Raw genomic sequence first — 20206 nt, forward strand, 5'->3', positions numbered from 1 at the left:
TTAAATCGAGTTTTTCGACTCACGAGTTTTTACACTTTGTCGATTTCTCGTCAAGCAACCTAGCATGTAATTATGAGAGTGTAATTAATCTTCTTCTTTCATGTTCTTTTTATCTGTTTTTATGACTTTAACATGATAAAAACATGCATAACATGATCGAAAATACGGATTGATCGAGCCAAAACCGGGTTTTGACCTGAGGCAGAAGGTCCTAGTCACAACTAAGTGCCTCGCGCCTTTTATGGCACCCCAGGTCAGAACTCAAATGTGTTTGAGTTCGTCTTTCCTTCATCTCATTTCTTATTTGCAATCAGTTTTTTTACCATTTCAAATCATTTTTACAACAAGCATTTTTAACCATGAATTATATTCACCCTTGGCTCTTCATGCCATGACGGTTTAATCCGTGACTCGGTGACAATATTTGGTTAATTACATTTTAAAGGGTATTTTAAAGCCCTCTTTTCATTTGTTTACGTTTGCAAAAACCATATTAGTCATACATGGATAATCATCCTTGGTTCTACACATAATGTCGGTTTAACCCGAGTACGATGATAAACTTTGACTAATTATAAAGCAATGAACTAATATAATTAGTTCATATCAAGCATTTTTTATACTTTTTTACAAAGCAATGAACTTAATATAATTAGTTCATATCAAGCATTTTTGCACCTTTTCTTACAAAACTATCCATGTCAAGCTTGCAAAAACGAACCCGACATCGAATATTATCGAGACAATGATAATTATTTCAAGTATCATTCTTCATATTACAAAAGTGGGCTTAATGACCTCTTCAACAAAAGCGGGTTTTAACACCCTTTTACAAACGATTTCACAAACATTTTCAACAACTAGGAGACACCCCTTTGGGTCGTCATCTAGCTCACGCCTAAATAGGCTCTCTATTTTTTACATTTCAAACCAGGGTAGGCTCCCTTACATCGTCAGCAGGCTCCCTTACATCGTCAGCAGGCTCGCGCCTCAATAGGGTGCCTGAGGCTGCTCCTGCCCCATTTCCAGCACTCGTTCAGGACGATCCCGACTTCGGTTAACCCGAATACAGGACGGATCAGATTGTTGAGTTTGCATTTTACACTTTGCATTCTAAAACACTGCAGCAGGAGCTGTTAACCAGGCCACTGATCTTTTAGAGGGAGGTCAAGGACAACCTAGCCATGGCCTTACTTTACCAGGCACAGGCCAGGTCACAGCAGCCCCTGCAGGCCACAATCAGGCCAACAACAATCACAACAACAATGCTCAGACCACCCTAACTATTAATCCATTTTCTTCAGGTCACAAGTGCACGTTCCAGGCCAACCACTAGCTGCCACCTTGGCCAGCTGAATCTTTATTCAACTAAGTTTAAATCAATCCTAGGGATCCAGGCTTAATTCCCAATGCATTTCACAGAAAATCAAACTAAAGAGCAAGTTGCAAGAAGGGTAAATTGGTTAAAGCAGAATTGCCATTTTTGGCCAAGCAGAGGAAAACTCTTAGCAAAGGACTCTTGGCTTGTTTTCAGCATTCCTCAGATAGCACCTTGAGCAACAGATGGTGCCTAAACCAAGGCCATTTGATCTTCACACACCCAGCCAAAGAAATGCAACAGTCAAGGAGCAACCTGTCACTATCATGCCTGCAACACTTTTGTTTCTTACTCTGTTTGCTTTATTTCTTTTTGTATCCGTTGTAATATATTTCTATTATTCTTGTTTGCTTCCTAAAACAATCCAGGCCCTTAGATATAGGTATCTAGGGTTTTATTTGTAATGAAACTTCACCAAGAAAGGCCTATATAAGGACCCTTCCTCGATCAGTCTGTTTTACGCAGACTTGATTAATGATAAACCTTGAGATTTCTCTCAAAATTTGCAAATCTTATTAACTTTGTCGAGTCTTAGTTGTAAGTCAGACTTAATATCTTCTTGTGCTTGCTTAGAATGTGATTAAGGATCTGTGGTGTACTTTAGAACAGGTTTGTGCTTGCTTGAGTTGTTTTAAGTTGCATTGTCTGTCTTAGATTGAGTTATTTTGTGCTTGCTTGAATAATTTAGTCTTAGACTTCCCAAATTATTAAGTTTAACCTTTGTGCTTACTTGAGGGTGAATTTGATAATTATATCCTGGTTTTTAGTCACAACAAGAGTCACACAAATATGCTGAGAAACCTGTCTGGGAATTAAACCATTTCAGTCTGGTTTTCTAAAATTAAAAATACTTAGAGTGCTTGTAAAATTTTGAACTTTGGCTCAATTTTAGTTCTTTTTATCTTAGCTAAATTGTCACCAATTTTCATGATTTATCAAGGTCATTTGCTATTTTTACAAAAATCCTAAAGTTCATTACATTCCCTAAAAGTGTCCTTTGTTCATTGTCACGATTGTCAAATTGTGTGAGTCCTTGCATATTACACTGCAAACACCTTTTTTAAGACAAATGGATCATGTTAAGCACCATAAACCTAACTTGGTAAATGGTTGTATAATTTCCGTCTTGCATGCAAATCAACATTAAATCCAACTCGACATCAATTACTTGATATTTGGATAAACAACCAACTTAGCAAACTTTCACATGTTAGGTTTACACTTGTGGATGCGCATTCATGCATTTAAACCGTTTTATCAACTTTTGCACTTAATCAACCAAGATCGATCAGTAGAGGCCGCTACCGCGGGCGGGATTAGGTGTCCGATTAAAGGGCTTCCCAATACGTACCCTCACCTCTTACTCAGAAACTTTGGATAGTGTATTACCTTATCCGGGGCGAATGAGAGTCATTCTAGCGATAGGATGCTAAAGAGGGACGATTCCTTATCTTTAGTGTCTATGTCAAGCATCACTTTTTGCCTTGATTGACCGAGATATAAAGTGGATACGAACGGTTTCCAGGCATCCCATAATTGCTTGGTGGCGACTCCGAACATCTCTGCATCATTTCGAGACCTTCACCGAGACGAAACCGACCGATCTAAAGCGATCCGGTCAAAAGCATTTCTACGGCACCGAGCGTGGTTTTCCGACTGCTGTACGTCCACGGATTAGCTTGGCGCGTAGGTGGCCCATGTCCACACCCTGTGATTCTCTTCCCTCACTCATCCCATAATTTGTACTCTAAAAAATAAGAAACAATAATGAAGTGCAATACCCAGGAAACCCCAACTCCGTTATACTTATGAAACCTTCAACTCCACCACAGACGGTTTCCCGCGGCCACCATTGACCAATGACAACTATCTAACATTCAAGTATATTTTTAGATCCTAGGGTAATAGGGTTCCACCCATACACTATATTGTTAGTGATCTGTTGAATATCGGACCCTTTCCCCGCGGGTATGGGTTTATTGATTTTGGACCCTTACGGCTCTAGGTCGGGAATGGGTTTAGGTTGGGCATAATGGATCCGGGTTTGGGTCTAGGTGGAACCGGCCTAGTTGTCATCCCTACTTGCATCTCTCTTTCTTACATTTGTAATTATTGAAGAAAATGATTTACTTGGTTGATCAAGGAAGGTTATGGGTGGTTTGTTCTACGTAACTTAGTGATACGCATACTAATGGTGGAAATGGTGGGGTAGGAAAAAGAGAAAGACAATTTATGATGATTTTGAAGAAGATGACATTAAGCACTAAGGCCCTGTTTTTTTGGACTTAAAGTCACTTAATTTCAGTTCAATTCAGATTCTATAAGTTCAGTTCAGTTCAGTTCACATCCTATAAGTTCAGTTCAGATCCTATAAGTTCAGTTAAGTTCAGATCCTATAAGTTTAGTTCAGTTCAGATCCTATAAGTTCAGTTCAGTTCAGATCCTATAAGTTCAGTTAAGAAAAATTCAGATCCTATAAATTTAGTTCAGAAAAGTTATATAAGGAGTATTATTTTTAAAGACCGATACAAAAATATTTGACATTAATTATTCGATACATACATTATTATTTAAAAAAAATCACTCCTCTCATTAATAATTTCAGCGTCACAATAGATTTGAGCATGTTTGATAAAAAGCGGAATAAGGCCATGTATTAGGTACGAAACAACATAGTCAAAAATATTTGGCGAGGCAATGGATCCGTTGTTGAGAGTGATAGTGAAGATGAAATTGATGAGGATTATGATAATATGAAAATAAATGGTTAGAAAAAAAGATATAATATGTGATTTATTTGTTATCATAATGTAATCGTAGTATAATGTATGAACAAACCAATGCATATAAAGAGGAAAAATGTTATTATTTTACCTAGTGTTTTAGACTATAATTTTTTTTTTTAACAATGTTCTCTCTTGGCAAGTAGTAGTAGTAGTAGTAGTAGTAGTAGTACTAGTACTAATACTACTACTACTACTACTAGTAATAATAGTAATAGTAATAGTAATAGTAATAGTAATAGTAATAGTAATAATAAGGGTTTTTCTAACCTATGCACACTAGGTATAGGATAAGAAACCCAAAAAGGAAAGTAATAAATGTATTTTCTTGTAAATAAAAGTAGAAGTAATTGATATTGCAATTTCCATACAAATATCATTTATTTCTTTCCTTTTTGAGTTTCTTATCCTATGCCTAGTGGGCATAGGTTAAAAAAAAAAAAAAAAAAAAAAAAAAAAAAAAAAATTAATAATAATAATAGTAGTAGTAGTAGTAGTAGTAGTAGTAGTAGTAGTAGTAGTGCCTAGTGGGCATAGGTTAGAAAAAATAATAGTAATAGTAATAGTAATACTAATATTAGTGGTGGTGGTGGTGGTGGTGGTGGTGGTAGCAGCAGCAGGAGGAGGAGTAGTAGTAGTAGTAGTAGTAGTAGTGGTAGTAGTAGTGGTGGTGGTAGTGGTAGTAGTAGTAGTAGTAGTGGTGGTAGTAGTTAAGTTAAATAAAATTAAGTTAAAAGTAGTAGTAGTTAAGTTAAATAAAATTAAGTTAAATAAAATTAAGTTAAGTTCGGCTCCTATAAGTTTAGTTGATTCTAATTGATTTTTTTGATTCGATTCGAGATCCTATAAGTTGATTGATTGAGATCCTATAAGTTGATTCAATTTAGATTTTTTGATTTGATTGATCCTATAAGTTGATTCGATTCGAGATCCTATAAGTTGATTCGATCCTATAAGTTGATTCGATTCAGATCGATCCTATAAGTTGATTCGATTCGAGATCCTATAAATTCAGTTTAGTTCAGATCAGATTCGTTTCAGTCCAAAAAAAACAAGGCCTAAACATCGTTATAATAATCATTCCCTTTCCAAACTACAAAACTAAAGACACCTTAATGGATTACATAACTCATGGTAATAGTTGAATTTAATTATATAAATTAATCGTAGCATGCAGAATTATAAAAATAAAAATAAAAATACCACTTAGAAAAACCCAAAAAATAATTTAAACTGTATCAATGGGATTTTTTAGGATGTTGAAGTTGGGGGTCATCACAGTGGAGGAAAACAATAAGAAAAGAAAAGGCGATATCCACAAAGATTTGTTTATAAAAGTGAAAGATATTGTGGATCACTTGACTTAATAATAATAATAACACCCGCGAGTCGACGACCCACCAGGTGGTACATATCGCGATCAGTATCAACAGTGGTCATCAATCCATCACCTACTAATAAATAAACAAACAGACCTAAAGGTAGCAGCCTCTATCCAAGCAATCCTCCATAACAAAATGAGAAGCGACTCAACAATACACAGCACATGCATCCTGATCCTCAACATAATAAGCTTACCAACATACCTCTCATGTCTCTACACCCAAGCACCATACGGTCGATACACCCAAAAAGGATGGGGTCCAACACTCCCATCTTGGATATCATGGCTTCTAATGGAGAGCCCCTCCGTCATTGCCACCCTCTTCATCTATTCCTTGGGCCGCAACGCCGCTTCCCCACAATCACTCGCTCTCCTCTCCGTATTCCTCCTCCATTACCTCCATCGCACATTCATATACCCTCTCCGCCTCCGAAACGCCACCTCAGTTGCACCCTTCCCGGTCTCAATCGCACTCATGGCCTTCTCGTTTAACCTGTTCAATGCGTATGTCCAAACGAGGTGGATCTCCAATTACGCTCATTTTGGGAACTGGTTTTGGTGGAGGTTTGCGGTTGGGGTTCTGGTTTTTGGGGTTGGTATGGTGATTAATGTGAGGTCTGATAGGGTGTTGGTTGGGTTGAAGGTTCAAGGGAAAGGGTATCAAATTCCTGTTGGTGGGTTTTTTGAGTTTGTTAGTTGTGCTAATTATTTTGGGGAGATTACCGAGTGGTTTGGTTGGGCTATTATCACTTTTTCTTGGGCTGGTTTTGGGTTTTTTGTATACACTTGTGCTAATTTAGTTCCTAGAGCTCGTGCTACTCATCAATGGTATTTGAACAAGTTTGCTGAGGATTATCCTAAGCACAGGAAAGCCGTTATTCCCTTTCTCTACTGACCGACTTATTTCGTGTATTATGTATTCAATATATGTCAAGTGTATTTTAATCAAATGAATTGATGAAGCACTTATTATAATATGCACCTCCCAACTGTCCTATTATATCGGTAATTAGTGTTGTGACTTGTGACGAATTTTGATTGGGTACAACCCATACATGTCATTTACGGAGTACTCCATGTCATTTATGAAATTAGTTATATGTACATAACAGTCCCGAAACTATCAATGATACAATAACCCAACTGAAAAGGCCATTGCTAATGACTGCGAGGAAACATCTTACATCATCATCCATAATATTCTAGACTTGGAGTTGAGGAACTAGTGTTGTTGACAAAGGCGAGGAACGAGTGTTGACAAAAGGTGCAGTAACAAATATGGAGTACATAGTATGTTAGAAGGCACAATACAGAATAGCAAAATCACATGCTGAACTCCCTCAAATCAAATAAATGGGCAGAGTAGCAAATTAGGGAAAGATCTAGTACATACATACATATGCAAAATCACAATTATAGAGTAGCAAATTTGCACATAACTTATTGAAACAAAACCAATCGAAAGTACAAGTATATCACAAGCTGAACCCCCTGAAATCAAATAAATGGGCACCTTTCTATTATTACAGTACAACATTCTATAAACATCCTGTATTAGAAAAGCAGTGCAAGGAAAAGCGATAACAAACCGAGAAAAGGAAGAAATAATACTAGATGAATCTGATGACTACTTTTGGTTGGTTGGTTGGTTGGTTTGAGTTCTACTCGAGAACTCGTCGGATTCGACTACCTTCTCAATCTCGGCTTTCAACTTCTCATGTTTCTCCACTAATTCCGTCGTAGTCAAAGCCTCTGCAAGATTCTCCATTATTACTTGTATCAGTGCTTGAATTTTATTTTTCTGTTCTACATCAGCGTCCTTTCCCGCTTTTCCTGCCTCCGACGTCAGTAAATTAATGTTGTCCTTCGGATTTGACGAGTTCACAACATTTTCAATTCTATCCTGTATTTTTCATTCAATTCTCCAATCATGCCTTTCAACTTTAAGGGCAAATTCTCACCATCAAGAGTATTTGACTTTACCATCTTTAGGTCCAACAAATCCATGGACTTTACAACAGCTGCAAATTCTTGTTGTACCTGTTTTTTCACCTCTATGATTCTCGTCATCAATCCCGGGCCCAAATCACTTGGATTTGCGGCCCCACATTTCTCAATTTCTGACTTGATCGTATCAAGCTTCTCCTTTAAATCAGAATGTTCCATCACCTCTTTGAACTTCTTGTTTATCTCTTGCTTCAGAAAGCTTGATTTGCTGTTAGTTTCTGCCATCTTGGCTTAAACCTCTCAATTTTGTTGTTATGGGTTGCAAAATTAGAGGCCAAGGACAGATGTTAGCTGAACTCACACTTAAACCTCTCAATTTTGTCCTGAAAAGCCAGGTGCATAGGTTCATCTTGGGAATTCCTTACTTTTGCAATTCTTCTCTTCAGAATTAAAAGCTTGTCCTTCAATCCCAAGGCTTCAGCAGCTTCAGTATATTCATGGTCAACCTCCGCCTTAAGCTTCTCTATCATCTCATTGGGACCCAACCTCAGAATCTCTCTTGGCAAATCCTTTGGACTTCATGGTCTTTCAGTTTTTCAACCTCACTCTCGAGTTCCAGGGTTGAGGTTTGGCCTACTAGGTGTTCCTCTTTCAACTTCATACTCCTTTTCTTAATCAGGTCGACTGACAATCCTTCTTGAACGCCACCAAGCTTACGAAATTTTTGTGTCCGATGTTGTAATAGTGCATGCGTGTCCATCTTTACAAGCTCCTGAAAATATAAAATAATTGGCACCAGGATTTTAGAATCAAAAGCTTATATGACAACATTACCTAGTGACTTAAAAACGATCCCACCCGTAGTGTGATGATCTGCAAACAGCCCGGACCATGAGTCCATGACAGTAACACAACAATGCATTGAAATTGGGGCAAAATGCAACATGAATGAAACAAAATGGTTAAGGTAAACATCCGTGCTTCTTATTTACAGTAAAGTAGCATAAACTCATCGCATTTCTCATCAAGTGTGTACCAAGTTTAAAATTCACAAGCAGAATGTTGTTAAATGAAATCTATGACGACAAATTCAACCAGTTGCACATTGTCAAAATCAAATGAAATTGTAGGATAACGAAAAGATACCAGGTGATTCTAGGGGAGAATCCAATATATTAACACGAACATGAACATTGTCCTTGATAATCGAAACAGGGCTCACATTCCTTCATAATCGACCTCTATACACAAAGCCAACAAAACCCAGTTCATTAAACCACATAATCTTTCTTCCTAAAACAGTAAACCTTAGATTACCACCATACATCATTTTCTAACTAATTACATACTCAATTACACATACAAAAAGCTCATAACTTTCATGGTTACGAGCGCAAAGCCAACCAACCCAGTTCATAAAAGATCCCTAATTACATACCCAGATAACCTAATTCACTAATTGCATACCCAGATATACATTCTACCTGAAAAATCGATCAGTCGCGACTCGCGTGTAAAGCGGTTTTCCACAAAGATCGTGTAAAAAAGATCCAAATTACAAAAAAATCATGCCCATCCAAGAACCCGTTTCACAAAATACTTGTGTAAGGCCGCCTCAAATCTCAATTACGCATAAAAAAAAGCTCAAAACTTTCATGATTTTTCCCAAAATTAAAACAAATTGAGTAAACAGTACCTGAGCAGAAACAGCAGCATAATCAAATTTGGCAAATAGTTCGAGGGTTTAGAAAAAACAAGCATAGCAACATTTGGATGATCAATTCATAAGCTCTACCATTAGAAAAACGGAAAACATTGTTATAAACTCGGAACACCCAATCCCCCTACTACTAAGAGAATAAAAATTCTCAAAAGTTTTCCCTCCAAACTCCACCTACTTATATAAGGAAAGAAATAAAATTTTTCCATTAAACTATAATCTTTTTCTTAAAGCATGATTTTTTTTATTAAATTCTAAATTATAATTATATAATGTTTTAATCAAAATTATAAAATACAGAATTGTTAATTTTTCTTCGAAAATGACTTAATACATACTTAAACTATATAAAACAATAAAATAATATTATTAGCTACGTGAAAAAAACTCATTAAGATAATTTAAGCACAGTTATAAAATAAAATCATTAACTTTATGTTAAAAAAAAATTCATGACATACTACGTTTTTTTTCTCTATTAAAATAAATTAGGTGAAATATAAAAATTTGAAGGTATAAAATTTGGAATGAATCCTCCTATATACTAAGAGAATAAAATTCTCCAAAGTTTTCCTCCAAAAGGTATCAAGCTAAATAAGAAAACAAAAATACTTCTTTCTTTAAATTATTATCACTTCATCAAAATATAACCTTTTAATCAAATAATAATATTTTCTTTGAAAATCTAAATTATAATATTTTAATTAAAGAAGATAAATTCACTATAATTTTATAAACTGTAAATTTCTAAATTTTTGTTATGTATTATTATATATGAGAGAATGACTTGACACATTTTGTATAAAATAAAATATTAAACTGATATAATTAGCTTCATCACAAAAAAAAATAAAAAATCATTAACATAATTTGAGAAAATTTATTATTTGTAATCATTAGTTTTATGTTAAAGAAAAAATCATTAAACATATTTTATAACTTTACTAAATTCTCTTGATTAATTCATACTTCATAGAAGGATTTTTCTCATATCGAAATACGATGAAGTATATGAAAAATATGAAAATTTAATAATGTATCAATTTAAAATATTTAAATAATATCTAAAAATAAAACCTCTATATATAACGCAAATGTGCGGGATTTACACTATTAAATACCAATAGTATAATTGTTACATTCTCTAATATCCCTATCTAAAAAACCGCGCATTTGCGCGGGATCTATACTAGTTCTTGTTTAACACCGTCCTAACTTTCAACCTTTCACAGTCTCACGCAACCGATTAAAATAGAGGTGGGCCTTAACTTAAGACGGTATTAAGCAAGACCTACCGAACTTGTAAAAGAAAGCATTAATCATTGCAACAAAAAAAGGAAAACATTGTCATAAGCTTGGAACACTAATTCATGTTTAAGACCGTCTTAACTTACAAACAGCTCATACAACCGATTAAAATAGAGGAAATCTCTACTACAAAAAAAAGGTAATTTGTAAGGATGAAATTAGAGAAAATTACTCAATAAAAAGAGGGTAATGAAGACGAGAATCAAGAGATAAAATGATTGAATGAAGTTGGTCGGAGTAATCCCGCAAACATTTTTACTAAATCCCGCACATATTTACGCATTTTTTCGAGTCTACCCCTTTCACTTCTCACCCTCTCAATGGAGACAAATAAAAAACCCTAAAAAAAAAAAGAAATTTCCCAAACTTTAATTACCCCGATGGACCACCACCCTCATCCCCTAGCTCCAAATGTTTGCACCCACCAACCGATTGGCGATGGAGAATCAAGGTCGACGGAGACAGAGTAAGGGGAAGGTTTTCGGCGACGGAGAAGAAAGAAGGGAATTGGAGCAACGACGTTCGTGGTTGACGATAGGGTGGCCATCGCAAGGGGTAGAGGAGGGTGTGCAAAGATGTCGGGTTGGGATTGAGACTTTTTAGCTTTTTTAATTTATGGGATATTCTACATGCTATTCCTCAATTTTTCGACTTTCTACGTGCTACCCTACACTTTTTAAAACATACATAGTACCCTTACTTCTTGTCATTATCACTAAGTGTACTCCTAAACTTTATTTTACATCAATTAAACTCGGTTTTAGACGTTAGGTAATAACTTGGACGCGTAACCAAACTTGTCATTTATTATCCCATGGCATAAGGACTCTATTAGGCTTAATATCCATCTCGATCCTAATATTTATTGATTATATGGGCTAAAAAAATTTGACGAGAAATTTATTGATTCCTTGCCAAATTATCACGTCCAAAGATGGATATTGAGCCTAATAGAATCCTTATGTCATGGGATGATAAATGACAAGCTTGGTTACGCGTCCAAATAATCACTTAACGCCTAAAACTGAGTTTAATTGACGGAAAATAAAGTTTAGGGGTACACTTACTGATAATGACAACAATTAGGGGTATCATGTATGTTTTAAAAAGTGTAGGGTACCATGTAGAAAGTCGAAAAATTGAGGGATACCATGTAGAATATCCCTTAATTTATTTTGTATAATTTTTATTGATTTTAGGATAAAGGATAGTAGTGGAAAAGAAAGGAAAAATGTGCGGGATATAGCAAGATCGCGTGTAGGATTTAGCAATTACGTAAAATAATAGAACAACAACCATAACATATTTTTTCCCTCAAAAACCTCACTCCACATTTAATATAGATTTTAGGATTCCTTAAAAATAGGCTCACTAACTAAATAGCCCAATATATAAAATTTATTTTATGTTGTTAATATAAAATTTATACCACCATATTTTATTTTTGTTTTTACTAACTTCTCTATATTTTAAGGTCTTCGTAATATCATAATTAGTTTTAGAATTTTGTGGTTTTTAAAAAATAATTTTAATATCCTATATAGTATATACAATTGCTTGGCATGAATTTAAATTTTTTAAGTATCATGTTTTTACTCTATTAGACAATATTGTTTAATCATGCAAATTAGATAATCGTTAGTTCAAAATCATTTCTTTTATGTTTTAAACCGGTGTGAATAGCTATTTGTTAAAGTGGGCAGTCATATTGAAGTGTTCATAAGTTTCAATCTAACTATCTATACTAATTAATAAAACAATAACAATTGTCATAGTATCTTGATTAATTTTTTTTTTTTTACTATGAACTTAATGTTTTGTTGCCGATCTTTGATTATCATGTTATTATAGAATCTCCCCTTTTCTTGCACGAGTAAATTGAATAATCTAACAACTAACAAATTGAATTTGAGAAGCATTGGGTAAATGTCTTTAGAGAAGGTCTCACAATAAATTTATTATGAGCTTATTTTATAATTGTAATACATAACAGTACCACGGGCAATAAAACAGGTAAAAACATGGTTAAAAATAAAATGAGTACACTTATTATAAGAATATATACATAGTGCGTGATTGTTAGCAAGTTTCTCCATCTTTCATTGTATCGTCGGTGTCGGTAAGTCCTTGATTTCATCACTTCCTTTGATTAATCTTTTAAGGTTTGGCTTGAATTATGAATTGGGGGAAAAAAGGGGTTTTTGCATATAGTAATTGGAGTTTATGTGATTGTAGTTAGGTGAGGACTTCGTAGAGGAGCCGTTCTAGATTGCCTTGTTTGTGTCTCGTTGCAGTGGTGCTAAGGTAGGGTTTCCCTACTCGGTTACTGTTTAAATGATTTAAGATTATGTGGTAATTGTTGTACGATTTGATATTGTGCTTATCTACTGATTGTTGATTTGGAGTTGGGTGTTGGAGAGGTGATGGTTGATGATGATGTCCGCGAGGTGCGTCCTCGGCTGAGTGGAGTCACTTGAAGGAGTGGTTTCACGCCCAAGTTTTGCCCTCTGTGGAACCCGCCACAGGAGGGGATGTGCACATTAATGGACAGCGTTATCGCTCGTTGATGAGCGGGGCTTAGGTGGGGATTGGTTGCGGTCCCCCACTGGCGGTGAGGATTACCTGTTGCAATGGGTAATCTGGCAGGGCTACACACTTCGGTGTGTAGTCGGTTACTATATGAGATCGGAAGTTTGGAGATGGATGATGATCAGCTAGTTGCTTTTTGTACTTGTCTTATTTTGTTTATTCAGTAACTGACCTCGTTGTTGTTTTGTAAAATCTGTGGTGATCCATTCGGGGATGGTGAGCAGGTTTTGACAGGTGATGAAGTTCTTTAGCTATGGGGCAGTCATGAGGAGTCATCACTCGAGTCTAGCTTCCGCCGTCAAGAGACTTAGTCTTCATTTCTAGTTTGTTTAGCTTTCATAGTTATACTTTGGTTTTGGATTTTGGAGAACCTGTAAACTTTAATCGGTTATATTTTAATAATTGTGTTTGAATTGTTAACTTTGATATACTGACCTCGGGCAACCGAGATGGTGACGGTCTCTCATGTTAGGGTGGTCTTGGTAAGGCACCTTGGTATGTGGGGGGGGGGGGGGTCACAAAGTAGTATCAGAGCGACGATTCTGGAACCTATAACTAATGAATCCAATGAACTTAGGAAGTCAAATAAATTCAACCCGGGGAGAGTTATTTGGAGCTACCGCAAAGACTTGGGAGACGTCCCGAAGTCGCATTAAGGTCCTTACGATCTCAAGTTGGTCACATGGGGGAAAACTGTTGTATGTCGAGTCATGTGTGTGTAGTACTTGAAACTTGAATCTTATGCATGGTTGGATGAAATGATTGTTGGAATATGTGTCCTCCGACAATAATGCGATCACAACTATCGATCATGATGATCACATGTTTAAGTCTCATTTTAAAGAATACAATTGGGAAGTAATATTTTACTGTCAACTAGTCCACACATATCGGTAATGATTGGCTAACTAGAGTTTGACATTACTGTCGTGCGACGGTGGTGATCAGTTGATCCCCTTAGGTCATACCTAAAGGGTAACACTCTTAATTGATCATTTAATTGATCGTATGACGATACGGGTTAATTAAATTACTTAAAATTGACGGACGATTTTGGAAGTAATATTTACGTGTCTCATTGTAATTTGATTAAATAAGATACGGTCTAAGCAATCGAATTGTTTTATTGCTTGGATGAAATTATTGTTTAAGGAAACAATTACATTTGAATGAATAAATTATTATAAATACAAGATGTTATTTATAATTGGTAAATTATTTTGGTACGAGTAATTATGAATTACAAAGTCGATTTTGTATATGACGTATTTATATTAATGCGTTGATTTTTAATATGTTAAAAATACATAACAATTTTACATGACATGTGACATGTGACAATTTGACAATTTGACAAAGATAAAATGGAGTCCATTATTTTATCTAAAATAACCGAAATAATGGGGAGTATTAGGAAAATATTATGTTAATTAACTTAGTGGTAAACATAATCATTCTTGCCTAAACCTAGCCATGTAAACCTACTTGCTCTTGTGAAGACAACCTAGCTCATGCATTGGCTCCTTTTACTCCCCTTCCTACCCGGTTTTGTGAGAGGAAATACCATGGGTTTTTCCTCTAATTTTTACCTTATACATTACATAAAAATGTTAGAGGATTATTTCATTCATTTATACATCTAAAAATAAGAATTTTTAGAGAGATAAATTCTTCCTTCTTCTCCCTCTCTTAACCGAAATATTAAGAGAACAAAATAATATTTTTGGTCAATTTTATTCAAAATTAATATTGTTCTAGTAATAATAATATTAATTTTATTAAGAGATTACCTTGGGTATTATTCCTTGGGAGGGATTCTCTACTTGAATCCTTATTCATCCATTTTAGGAAGCTCAAGAACAAGTGAGTAGGAGAACTCACTTGTGCCCAAATAATCCGAAATCTTCAATGTAAGATGATGATTTCTTCCTTATTTTCATTATTGTTTGCATGCATAAGATCAATGTTTAATTTTATGACTAAATTAAATCAACACATATATGAACATGTTAAGTAATGAGATATAGATTTCCAACAAGCGGTATCAAAAGCCTTTGGTTGTTTGCATGCAAATCGGTTATAATTTTTCCGAGTTATACGATTAACATATAAAACTTGTAAATTTGTGTTATTATGATATATCACGAAATAAATTATACATGTTAAAGTTTCTGATCCTAAAATGTATTTAGGATATTTTGAATAATTTATGGATTTTTAGTCTTCATCTTATATAATAATGGCATTAAAAATGTGATTTTATGATTAAAATGTCATTTTCGGACTAAAATTAGCTAAACTTCGAATTTTCCAGTGGTTTTTGGATATGTTATCACATGTATTATTTTTAGATGACCTGTAAATTTTCAGAATTTGTGGAGCTTTTATGCTCGAAATATGGATTTTTCATGATAAAAATCGAATTTAAATGAAAAATAGGTTAATATGAGAAATATTTCGAATCTGGTCATATAAATTTAGTATGTTGTCACATGAAATTTTAAAAGATGTGTGTAAAATAATAGGCTATTATGAAGTCTTTATGCATGATTTATGAATTTTTGATGAAAAATAGCATAAATAGTGACCTTAATTGGTGAATAATTGCTAAAACATACTTCATGACTAAGGAAAAACGTCACATGTTGCATTTTATTACCTATTTCAGATCTAAAATTGAAAAGTTGATAAATATAATTTTTCTCATGTTTTTATGATTATATTTGATAAATCCGATAAACCGCAACACAGTTTTTCCCGATAAATTTTGAAATTTTTAACCTAAGTTTTTTGAATATTATGAGTGTCATGGTATTTTTCCAGAATGTTCATGAGTTTAAATTTCAAATTTCAAATTTATTTGAAATTTTTGTGATTTATTTGAAGTTTATGGCTTTTATTGTAATTTTTGAGTCCAATAATGAATAATTTTAAGAAATGTAAGTTAATTATAGTCAAATAGTTAGTGGAGACTAATTTTGAGTCCTATGTTGGTTAGGGTAATTAACTTGTGCATAAATATGATTTTATGTAATTTATTGTGATTTTAAAAGGTTGAATCACGCAAATCCGTAAAAACCGATTAATATACGATATTGGCTCCTTAAAGGCGATTTAACATAAAATTTGGCATGTTCATACATATTATAATGCTGCATTTTATTTATGATTGTCATAATTTTATTTTATGTAATTTTTGAATTATGTAATTTTTACTTAGTATGGCCTTAGTTTTTTTAATTGGTATTACCCGAAATGTATGAGAATATCGATTCGGTTGTAATTTATTGTGATCTCGTATCACCGTTTTGTAATTTAATAGATTTACTTTATTTTATTACAAATGTATAATAGGAAATTATGTAATTTGTTATGTAATTTATTTATTCCGGAGTTCCTTCAATACGGTGTCACTCAAGAAGGCGATACATAAAGACGGTGTTACCTCGAGATGCGTGCCAAAACCGAAGTTCAAGGGACCAATGGAGTTGGTTTCCGAATATGTAATAGTTAATTAGATTTTCTATTTTAGGAAGGCCATACTAGGATTTAATTTATGCTTTGCATTTTATTTATATGTCGCATGCATCGCTAAATCGCCATAACTAAAAACATGCATCATCTTTTAATCGAGTTTATCGACCGTGTCAATTAGAATTATAGTAGTTCACCGCTTTAGTTCACTTAAAACGTGATAGATAATAAATTGACATGACCTCTCGCTAAAATAATCAATTGAGACATAGCCTTACCAAAAAGTAGAAACCATGAAAACCTATTTCGCGAGGGAGTGCACTCGGCCCTACCGGGGTACAAACCTTGTTACGTAGGGGAAGTGGGTGATAAATGTCTATCCACCGAATTCATGTTGACAAGGGATGAATCGGCCCTACCGTGCCCAAGTTGATGTGGATTTGGATCATGGACACATTTATTCGAAATTTGGATTGAGCTCAACGGAAGTATTCGTGACCGTAGTCGCATGTGTTCCGGGCTAAAGATAATGTAATTTTATCGACTAAGAGTTCTAGAAGTAGAATCGATTAAAGTGTTAATCCACCGAGTTATATTGATAAGGGATGAATCGGCCCTACCGTGCCCAAGTTAATATGAATTTGGGTCTTGGAAATATTTATCAAGTTGGGTAAAGGTCACTAGATAAATGCAATAAAACTTGTTTAAATTAAAATTTTGACGAGTATTATTATTTTGAAAACGACATATGTTTTATTCCTTCTATATTTTGTTTTGTAGGCCGCTCTTATTTCTCATAACAAATGGCCACTCCAAACCCAAACGCCACACCTCTCACTAATACTTCATGACTCCGATCCTTCATGGATCGTTGTAAATTTGAAAAGAATGGGTCAAATTTCTCCGATTGGGATGCCCAACTCAAATTAGCCGCCCAAGGTGACGACAAGCTTCGTTACCTCACCGAGGCCTCTCCACCCGAACCTAATGCTAGGTCGAGTGCCGCTACTAGGGAAGCATATGAGGCTTACCACAAGGAGTCCGCCGCAATGAAAAATGTGTTGATCTTTGCGATGGAGGCGGATCTCCAAAGGAGAGCCTTTAAAATGGGAACCGCTAATGAAATCTATTCCAAGCTTGTGACAATGTTTTCACAAACTCCGCGGATCGTCCAATATGAGGCGGCCGCGGCATTCTTTGATCTCGACTTCAAAGAGGGCCAAAAGGGTAGCCCTCACGTGCTCAAATTGATGGAGCTAGTCGAGACCTTGAAGATTCAAAAAGTTGAAATCCCCAAAGAACTCATTGTAGATAGGATTCTACACTCCTTATCCAAAGTCAAGGCATATGTTCAATTCCTGGTGAATTTTAACATGTAAGACAAGGACATGTCTCTTGAAGAGTTGCACAAGTTACTTGTGCAAGCCGAAAGAGACATGGGGTTAAATGTTAACCCACCTAAGGATGTGCTTAACATTAGCACCAAAAGCAAGGGGAAGTTCAAGAAGAATGGGAAGAAGGGTAAGAAGCAAGCTCCCACTTTCACCAAAGCTAAGACTTATGAAGCTAGCACTTCCAAGATCAAGAAGGGTCCTCTTGATAAATGTCATTATTGTAATGGTGTTGGACATTGGAAAAGAAATTGTTCCAAATATCTTGGTGACATTAAAGCTGGAAAGATCACTCCAGTAGGTAAATGACTATCCTTTCTTTTATGTTTCTAATTCAACTATGGTATTGTGATACAAAGTTGTGATAATGTATCCCCTTTTTATTGTAAATAGGGCCTCCACCAAAGCAAGGACAAGGGAATAGAAAAGCAAGCTTGAGAAACCATCAAGAAGCTAGGAGTAGCTTCCATGAAGCTTGGCTTTTTATTGTCTTATTTTAATTTATGTTTCGGATTTTAGAACCTCTTGATTTCCGTGTTCGACATGGAAATGTATTTTGGATAATGGTTGTATTTTGGATAATGGTGGCTTGGTTTGCAACCCAAGTCACCCGTTTTTCGTTTTTATCCTTGTTCTAAAATTCGTCTTTATCCGCTTGCTCATAGAAACATATGATCATTTACTTAAAGTAATCTAATAGACAACTATAATGATGGGATTCATTATATGTCCACAAGCTTAAGGCTTGTGTATGATCAATTATAAAGTAATGATTGAGTTGATGAACTCTCCTAAAGGAATGTCAATCACCAAGTACACTTATCAAATTTAAAACAATTAGTCAACCTATGAGATAGTCCTCCTTATACTTCAAAATCATTATTTGTGTCTCATAAGCTATCTTTGAATCTCTAGTGTATTCATTCTAAAGATAGAGTGGGAGAAAATGAAGACACAAAGAACACCAAGCAAAAATTTTGTGTACTTGTGTAAATTGTGTAAATGAGATCTACGCAAGAAAGAATGATTTGTATACCTATATAGATAGTATACTCGAATAGATGAGATCTATGGTCTCGAATAGATGATATCTACATGAGAAAAGAGACCAAGTGAAGTAATCAAAAGAATATGTTCTCAAGATAACTACACGAGGAGACCAAAAGAAAGTTTTGGAAGAAGAATGACTAATATAAAGTCTTAATTGACTAGTTTATGATAATTTTTTGACCAATAGTTTCAATATTGATTACTTAAGAGCCTAAATAAATCAAAGTTGCATCCTAGAAATAAATGAGATTTATGACTAAAAGTTGCAAATATTGATATGCCGATATCCACTAGAGCTAAGTTAAACCACGCTAATGTCATTACTTAACCTCATTATGAAAATGAAATGGTTAAACCTCCTTCCGAAAAGGGTATTTTGAGAAGGACGTATATTAGATATTATTCATATTTAAATAATGACATTGCTACGCATCATTATAAAATGAATTAGTTAGAGATTAAAATCTCTTTCCATAAGGTTAAGATGAAACCTCTTCAAAATAGGTATTTTGAAAGGATATGTTGGGAACATATATAGTTTTATCTTAATTACTTAGCAAAGAAAAATATATTTCAATTCTTGAAATGTTTTGATTAAGTAGTCAACTGCGAAACATGTGGAATTAAGTGGGAGTTGGAAATTATCATGTAAAGACATGGAATTTAGTGGGAGCAATCATCTTGTAAAATTTTATAACTCATCACTCATTGAGAATGACGAGCTAATACTTTCTTTCACAAAGAAGTATTTGAGTTTTCAATTCTGGATGACAATGGACTATGATGAATCCAATCACATCATGAGATGTTGGATAAGTATTGAGATATACACATCAAATCAACTAGAAACGTAGGTTATTCATATCGATGAAAATGGAATTACCATAAGCAGTCATGGTTATTCATTGAACCTAGGAATAGTTAATGACATGATTATAAGTTACTAATGTTTCCGCCATTAGAATAATCATGCACATGTCCAATAATGAATCATATGCATAAGAGCATGATGATTCATTGGGAAGCCATAGAAGAATCGTCATGAATTCTCGAGGATAACCGATGAGCGATTTCAGTGTTGGACAAAACAGTCTGTTTTGTGTCAAGAGGTTGCACATATTAAAGTTCGAACACATGTAAGGATTTATGAAAATCCTAAGCTTTTCAAGCTAAAAGGAGAAA

General features: G+C 34.6%; 1 protein-coding gene and 1 long non-coding RNA gene across 2 annotated transcripts; one reads left to right on the forward strand and one right to left on the reverse strand.

Moving 5' to 3' along the window:
* The first annotated feature begins 5490 nt into the window (after window positions 1-5490).
* Window positions 5491-6551, forward strand: LOC141647835 (steroid 5-alpha-reductase DET2). Its single transcript, XM_074456185.1, has one exon. It carries the CDS (start codon window positions 5679-5681, stop codon window positions 6438-6440), a length of 762 nt encoding a protein of 253 aa, XP_074312286.1. The 5' UTR covers window positions 5491-5678; the 3' UTR covers window positions 6441-6551.
* A 410-nt stretch (window positions 6552-6961) lies between these two features.
* On the reverse strand, window positions 6962-11170 carry LOC141647836 (uncharacterized). The gene is made up of 3 exons (XR_012545870.1): window positions 10693-11170; window positions 8639-8733; window positions 6962-8264 (listed from the first exon to the last, which is right to left on the reverse strand). It is a non-coding gene; the product is annotated as an uncharacterized LOC141647836 (long non-coding RNA).
* Window positions 11171-20206: the final 9036 nt, after the last annotated feature.

This window comes from Silene latifolia, chromosome 3 (genome assembly GCF_048544455.1).
Source record: "Silene latifolia isolate original U9 population chromosome 3, ASM4854445v1, whole genome shotgun sequence".
NCBI classification, from domain to species: domain Eukaryota; kingdom Viridiplantae; phylum Streptophyta; class Magnoliopsida; order Caryophyllales; family Caryophyllaceae; genus Silene; species Silene latifolia.

Bases quoted from the DNA above. Each gene is read 5' to 3' on its own strand.
- LOC141647835 (XM_074456185.1), top strand. From the start codon at position 5,679: ATGAGAAGCGACTCAACAATACACAGCACATGCATCCTGATCCTCAAC.